The sequence below is a fragment of the Opisthorchis viverrini genome, assembly GCF_000715545.1.
Source record: "Opisthorchis viverrini unplaced genomic scaffold opera_v5_456, whole genome shotgun sequence".
Taxonomy (NCBI): domain Eukaryota; kingdom Metazoa; phylum Platyhelminthes; class Trematoda; order Opisthorchiida; family Opisthorchiidae; genus Opisthorchis; species Opisthorchis viverrini.
This window is the reverse complement of record NW_008752112.1, coordinates 2288-10229: the sequence shown is the minus strand read 5'-3', so window position 1 is coordinate 10229 and position 7942 is coordinate 2288. Positions and strand designations below refer to the sequence as shown.

The 7942-nt window shown below is 47.8% G+C and overlaps 1 protein-coding gene across 1 annotated transcript in view; it reads right to left on the bottom strand.

Annotated features, from left to right (window-relative positions):
• Positions 1 to 2797, bottom strand: part of T265_11150 (hypothetical protein) — a gene marked incomplete at both ends in the record, with an annotated part of 12894 nt that extends 10097 nt beyond the window's left edge. The window contains 5 exons of the mRNA XM_009177732.1: positions 1179 to 1382; positions 1423 to 1569; positions 1611 to 1688; positions 1730 to 1843; positions 2447 to 2797. Coding sequence (XP_009175996.1) covers positions 1179 to 1382; positions 1423 to 1569; positions 1611 to 1688; positions 1730 to 1843; positions 2447 to 2797 — 894 coding nt within the window. The remainder of the gene's footprint in view (positions 1 to 1178; positions 1383 to 1422; positions 1570 to 1610; positions 1689 to 1729; positions 1844 to 2446) is intronic.
• Positions 2798 to 7942: the final 5145 nt, after the last annotated feature.

Here is a 7942-nt window from a genome sequence, read left to right as displayed (position 1 = left end):
CCCCCCCCCCCCCCCCAAAAAAAAACACGATAAAAGCCTCCACATTTACTACTAACAAGAGGAATGACAGCAAAAAGTCCGAATCTCTGGTTGACGTAATCAACCTCGCCCCTAAAGTCACAAATTCTAACCTAAGGTGTCCGAAATGACTGAGGTGCAAAACATGTTTTGAATTCCCAGTAGAGAAAACACGAAGCGTCAGACCCAGGCTACAAAACACAAATGAACAGTGAGCTATTAGTGTTGATAACCGAAACATATGCTGGATTCAAGCAGCGATGCAAGCAGTGCTTACATTGTTCGACAAAAATGCTTATAGGATGCTCAAGCAAAGAGGGAGAGCTTGAACTGGATTTGAACAGGTATCACACCAATGCGTATCAATTGGCCATTTAAATAAAGGCTTACGGTAACCTTGTCATATCATAAAACGTGTTGCTGAGTAACAATACGTTATCACTTTTTTTCTTGAGTGTAGTGTTTCTTAGTTTTCAGCATATTATGTTCATCATCATAGAGCAAGCGGGTCCTCAAAGGTCATTTTGTCCAAAACCGCCTAAAATTATTGGGCACTTGTTACGGTCCTATCTCTTTAATTCGGCGCCGTAATATGAATTAGACGGCATCGACTATTTTGTCGCACTTCAGACGGGACGTATACTTCATGTATGGTTATATGGTCACCTTCAGTGTCCTTGTACACCAAACTCGTGGGCACAATGGACACCATTTCGAAAAAAATCCACTTATAGGGCACACAAATGAGAACCGAGTAGTTAGACAATGCACGCCATAGGTAATTGTCTTTCAGAAAGAATACCCTTAGTACCGACCAAGATCATTATCCGGTGGGTTTTGTGTCACAAGGACATCTACAGTGACCTTTGTTGAGAGTTGGACGTCAAAGTGAGGGGGTGTTAGTCTGTGGAAAGTTTATGGAGAGGGGCCACTGTGCTTGTGAACAGTTGATGCAGATAACCATATAGCTTCTCGCGGGTTACACTAGCAGTTTTGCATTTATTGGCGAATAGTGTTCAGTCTACATCACCGTAGGACAAGGCGCTCATTGTCAGCTACATCCAGTGATTTTAACCTGGGAAAGATGATGGGCTCCATGGTCATTGGTTTAACTCGTGTTTCATGAGAAAAACGAATCAAGGAATGCGGGGGAAGCTGACCTTGGTAAGCAAGTCCCTGACTTGGTCCTCGGGAGCAGATAACGTAAATGCATTGCCCATAGAGTTCTCCATAGTCGCCGAACGGACATCGAGATCCACGAACTGCGTCTCAAATTTATTCATGATCTTTTCAATTTTTTCCAGATCCATGGACTTCATAGCTTTCTCTAGTTCTTTCGAAACACCTCCAATATTTTTCACGGCCTAAATAGAAAGGTAAATCAGTGGGAGCCGCAGTAAAAACCTCATTCATTTGCACCGCGCTTTGAACTCTGCTATGGACAGCGTCAATCCTGGAAGCCATTCGTAAAAAGTTCACGGATTCGTTGTGTTTGCGAACAGCCGTCTCCGCATAAACTCTCGCAATATCAGGATTTTTGTCAACAAGTGCCTGAAAAAATGAAGTAGCAATCTGAGGCTATACTTTCTTACTTTTTTAACTTTAGCTTTTTGTTGCTCTGCTTCCCTTTCACTCTTGCCCGACATCCGTAGGAATTGTTTCGACGAATACTGGGAGCAAAACGATGAAACACAGCGGTGAGGAAACACACCCGCAGTTGGAATAATGCATCATAGAGCTTATCTTGACTATATCCACTTGAAAACATGCTGGATGGTGTCGGTTGCAGAATGACTCTAGATTGAAAGGAGTAAATAACCAGTAGCTGGAAGCGAAAGTGAACAGAAACAGTGAGTAAACGGTTTACAACGGAATAGATACAATCTTCTGGCAGCAAACAGCTGAAAAAATAACGGGTTCGACGGGCAATCAGAAGGCGGGTGATGCGGCAACCACCAAACTCGGCCAGCATTAAACGATGCTGGCCGGTCATGTGTCAAAATCGGAATGAAGGAATCAAAAGGGCCGGAGGTTTGTGGACTAACAAAAGGAAATAGATAACGTCACAAAGGACATTTGCGCCATCGATAAAACCTACCTCGTAAAGTGATGCGCCTATGTGATGTTCCCTATGTTGAGCTGCAAATACCGGAACAGGTCGCTGTGCATCAACGTCAGTCACTGTGTACAATCAGGTTCTACTCCGGATGTCAGATGAACTTACCAGAACCGTCTTCTAGAGTCTCTTCCAAATGCTCCTCCATCACTTGTAAATCCATAGTAGGACGAGATTACCACCTTTCTGGACAGTGCTGAAAGTTTTACCGGTAGCACGGCACTACCAGGCGCACTCAAGCACTGGATATCAGGCCGAACAGTAGCATTGCTTAAATCTCGGAGAAATATCCCGGCCGGTCCCGAACATAACTTGACGCGACGAATTATCGGAAGTCAAGTGAAAGTAAGCGTGAGTCGACCGTGAAGTCCGGTGGACACGGAAACCCAAGGGAATGGAAATCACTCTCAGCTGTAATAACCGCGTACTTTTCGTACAGTGGTTGTAGATGTCACAGTTTCGTTCACCGATCATTCGGGGAGGTGGGGTAGGTAGCTGCGCATTGGAGGCGGGAGCTGATAAATTAGTGCATAAATATAGCACTGGAGGTGGACTGTCAAGTGGGGGGATTGGGAAGGGAGCTACGCACTGAAGGAAGTAGCTTGGGTGTATGAGCCCCATTATAGGCGAGATTGGGCCATGTCTGACAATGTCCCTAACCATTTATATGGCCCGTTTCGGGGTCGCTATCCAGGAAGACGGCAATGACCAGTGCAGCTGGGTTTGCTGGTAATGGCTTTTATACTTCGCTGCAAATTCGTTGTTTGACCGCCTCTGACTCTCTTCCACTCTTCACGTGATTGTGCGAAAAGTCCGTCGACTGGCATATGCAGAACGTGACCGAGCCAGCGCAACCTATGCAGTGTGATCAGTTCACCTACCGAGGGTGAGTTATCTCTCCCGAATACCATTCGACGTACTTCAGGATTGCTGATCCAGTGTTACCATGAGATTCGGGCATTGCTCCGAAGACATCGATGGTCAAATACTGGAAGTCTTTTGACTTCCTCAGCACGCAGCGGCCAGTTTTCTGATCCATATAGTAGTATGGAGCGCATGACAGCATTGTAAACTCGACCCTTGACAGTGAAGCTGATATCACGCCTACGCCACAATTGACGTAGGTTCACAAAAGCTGCTCTGGCCTCCCCAATCCGGATGGAAATATCATCGTTCGCCAGACCACCGGGACTGATACAGCTGCCCAGGTAAACAAATTTGTCTACTACCTCAATCGGTTCATTCGTAAGCATGAGGCTACGGTTCAACCCACCCAGTCATGCAGTAACACTTTACACTTAGCAGGTGTGAAGCGCATGCCGAACCGTGGGGCAAAATTATTTAGATTATTTAATACTGTTTGCATTACCGCGGGGTCCGATCCCAGAAGAGCTCTGCCGTCTCCGTACTCGATGTCTGTGAGCGGAGGCCCAGGGAGCACTTCGACCCCAAGGCATTAGAGGGTGGTAGTGAGTCTTCCATGATCGCATCAATCACGAAGTTGAAGAGGAAAGGTGAAAGAAGAGAGCCCTGTCGGTGAACTCAGGCAAGAGCTTCCTGTAGACCTTCACACGGCGACGGGAGAAGGCGTACAGCACCTTAAGGAGGGTCAAGAATTTATGGGGGACACTTTTGCTCCACAGACACTACAATAAATCCTGACGGTCCATAGAGTCAAAGGCAGCTTTCAGATCAAGAAACACAACCATTGTTGACTGCTGGAAGCAGTGTTGCTGTTCCAGAATTTGTCGGAAGGTGAAAATATGATCGATGCAACCTTTTGCATGATGGAACCCACCTTGTTTTTCACGGATCTGCCTCTTCCTGTGTTCAGTCAACCTTAGGAAGATAATGCCAGAGAGCACCTTCGATGCCACAGCTAACAGGCTGATGCCACGGTGGCTTTGACACAGCGTCCGCGTACCCTTTTTGAAGACAGGGATAACCGTCGACATGCCCCATCCTGCAGGCACCTTCTTCTCGTCCCATATGGTGCCAATAAGCTGTCAGATGGGTCACCAGGGATTTTCCGCCTTCTTTGAAGAGGGTTGGATACAGACCGTCCGGTCCTGGTGCCTTCTCACGTTTCAGTACGGTTATTTCGTACCTTATTTCTTCTTCCGAAGGTCGATAAAGGTTTGCATTCTATTCGCCCGTGTGCATTATCTTCACAGGTTGTGTTGCAGGAGGCCAGCTGAACTGTTCTTCGAAGTGTTCGGCCCATTTTTCCAGTCGATGTTTTTGCGTGTGAATTAATGAGCCATCTTTTCTACTTATCGCTTCGCCGACCGTTGCTTTCCTAGGGCCATTCGATCGTATCAGTTGATAAAGGGTACGGCCGTTCCCCGTGGCAAAGGCCTTCTCCATCCCTCAAGCTTTCGATGTCCACCAGAGCTCTCCGTCTTTCCTTAGGCTCTTCACTATTTGACGTTTCAGGGGTTTGCGTGCTCCGTCGAACTCACTGCCTGCTGGTGTAGCTTTCCTGGCATCAATCACGGATAGCGATCTCGATGACATCCAGTGGTCTGGTGATCGAATTGGAGAAGTCGGACATACAGTACCGAACGCCTCTAACATAGCTCCTTTCACATTTTGCCACGCTTGATCCACATGCTCACTGCTACCACAGTATTGTTTTACTGTGGAGAGTTGTTGGGCTAGCTTAGACCGATACTGTTCAGCTATGGCAGTTTTCCGAAGCTAGTGTATTGGATGTTCCTTGCCGACTTGCGACGGCCTGAAGGGAAACAAACTGTCAAGCGTGCGCGCATTATGGCGTGATCGGAATCAAGGGGTGTGCCCCGGAAGGAACGGTAGTCTTAAATTGTAATCTCTCCACCGGTGGCTGATGGCCACGTAATCCAACCGGGTCCACGGTCGATTTGTAGTTGACGGCCGCCAGGTTACGTGGTGCGAACGTTTATGTCGGAAATTCGTACCTGCCAGAAATAGTTCGTGATCAGCACAAAATTGAGAGAGTCGGTCTCCGATGTCTGTGCGGCGATCATAGACTTTGAATCTACCACCCAAATGTGATTCCAAGGAGCTCAGACGACCTACTTGAACACTTAAATTGCCCACAAGGATCACAATGTCAGTGCATTTTACCTGACAAATGAGCCCGAATAGCTCTGGATAGAAAGTATCCTACTCCGCATCAGAACTGCAGTCCGTTGGGGCATAAGCCGACACGACAAACAGGCACCGCTCTTTATGCTGAGGCATGGAGCTTGATTGAACTGGATAACCGGACGGTGCAAAGACGACTGTTCACTGGGATCCAATCCAGCAGAACGTGTTCAGCTCCGGGGTTGAGTGTAACTCCCACGCCATATATTCCACGAGTTATCGCTTCTGGGTCGCCGGACACTGTCTCATCCCTGATGCGGCTGCGCACAGCAGGTGTCTTCTGAGCAGCACCGGACTCTTTGGTCTTAAAAGTATTTCGACCATATTGGACAATGCACTGGCGGTCACGGTCAACTGTTGGGCGACCCAACGGAGTGTGCAGTTTTCAGGGCCGACCTTTTCTTACCCGTCCTTCCTCGGTGGAAGACATCATCGATGCTTCCATAAATATGGACATGCTGGTCGCCTGGGGGAAACACCTTACTGCCTTCACACTCCTGTCACAAAGGACAGTACTTTACCCCCAGACCGCCCTGTAGCACGATTGTTTGTAGTACGGGGTCTCGCTGCTCCCCCTTGGCCTTCCTGGCATGGTTGCACCTTGTGGAACAACGGTCCAGCCAGCGTAGCCCTCGGGATCATTGCAGCACTCAAGCCCGACCACCACGTCAAGGTGGCAGCTTTAGGTCGGGGGACCAGGTAGACCCGAGTAGGCTAGACAGGAATCCACCGCCATCCTTGAAAAAAACAGGTAGAAGGTTGTCAGGACCAGCAGCACGATGATCCTTGTGTAGACAAATACATTCGGACACTTCTGAGACTGAAGGTGGCTCCATATTTACGGTCCACCTTTCTGCTGAAGGCCAGGTTTCTGGATTAGATGGCGCAAACCGCGAGGTGGACAGCACATGACTTGGCAGAAAGGCGCCAAAGAGAACACGAAGAGTTTGGGTGTTGTACGCCTTCCAGGATGGGGTCCTCGTGACCCCGTCTGTCCTTGGCTGGAGACGTCGCAAGAAATGTTGGCTAATCTATGTCAGTGGCGTTCGTGCTGTCAGTTTTTTCCCAGACTGTCTGATTGAGCGGTTGAAGGTGTAGGCACCTCAGAATGCTTGACATAAGCCAGCACTAGGTCCCCTCCCTCATCTACCCTTTTTCTATATATAACTAGACGAACCTTATGGTTGTACGGCAATGAAGCATCACTGCAGACAGTGATGTTGCTGTCTTTGATGATGACCCAAATTGGGAAGGTCAGAGCAGCTTATGTGAACGCGCACCGACTGTGGCATACGCGTGACACCCGTCTGAATAAATAGTAATCGTTCAGCCGTAACACCCTTTCGGTGCCTAGCTGTCATGCCACCGGAAGGAAGCACGGGGGCTTGGATACCACCAACTGTTCAAACCTAGACAGGGGAAGCCGAGAGGCAGAGGTCGGGTTCGAACCGCGAACTTCCGGTTGGTAAATTTGCGCCCTAAACCGCTGGGCCATCTCGCCCCCTGTTTACCTGTCAGGGGTCGAGTTTACGGTTCTGTGGCGAGTTCCATATCATTACACGGGTCACAAACATGGCCACTACGAGTTGAGAACGTCAAAATCTAGATAGAGGGTCTCTAAGCAAAGCATCTGGTCCAAAAGTCTGACCACAATACAGCAGTTGTTGTCTTGGAACAATTTTAGGGGAACAAATTTAAGGACACAATTTGCCAGACTTGTTCCAACCCCTGAAGGCCGTTTATCATACCTCTGTGCACCAGTCAAACTGCCATGGGAGACCAGACTGAGAATGCCGCATAGGCATCCGCCAGCACGGCTTAATCGAATACTAAGGTACGCAAACCGTCACGTCTTAGGTCCATCCGCTTCAATCGGTGTTTATTGGGTTTGTAATCAAAAACTAGGTATATAGGGACATCGAGTAGTTCATCGATATTTAGTAATTTGGCCAAAACCTCCTTGGAAATATGGAGTGGCAAGACACAGGATTAGGAGTTCAAAATATGCGTGAGGGGACACAGTGCTGGGTTGTTCTGAGTGCGCATGAACTCGAAAGTTTGAGTCAAACATAGGTGTTTAGATCTCTCTCATCTTCAGAAACAGCTGTTTCCCGATTCCAAGTTTTCAATTAACGTACAGGAATTTCGCTTTAACAGCCGAAAAATGTAACTGACGGTTACGGTGAGCAACTTGGATGGTATGTTGATAATCCACAGGTGCACACCGTCGTAAACTGGAAGTGAAGTCCGACCCACCCCTTGCTTTCTATATTGACTGGGGTGATTTAATTGCCTCAGTGCCCAATGTATTGAAAATCATATGGGTGGCCACAAAAAAGGCTGACTGAAGAAGCGGAGATTCAAGAAGGGCACTTAGGGGTGTGTGGACGGTGGCAGCCACCTGACGACGAGACTTCCTGAAATAATTATTTCAGGATTATTTAAATACTCCAACGTGCTTTGTGCTGCTTTTTCGCTTGTTTCAGCTGTGTCTTCCCTCAATTAATGTGTACTAAGTATCTAGATCACTCTTCAAACTCGGAGAGTCGATTCATGCACAAGCCAGCTCCGAACATTTGGACTCCTTGGCTCTTAGCTACAAAACCTTTGCGAATGGAATAAAACTTTTTACACCAAAATCTTGCATTTTGTTGCATATATGCCCGAACCCAAAACCAT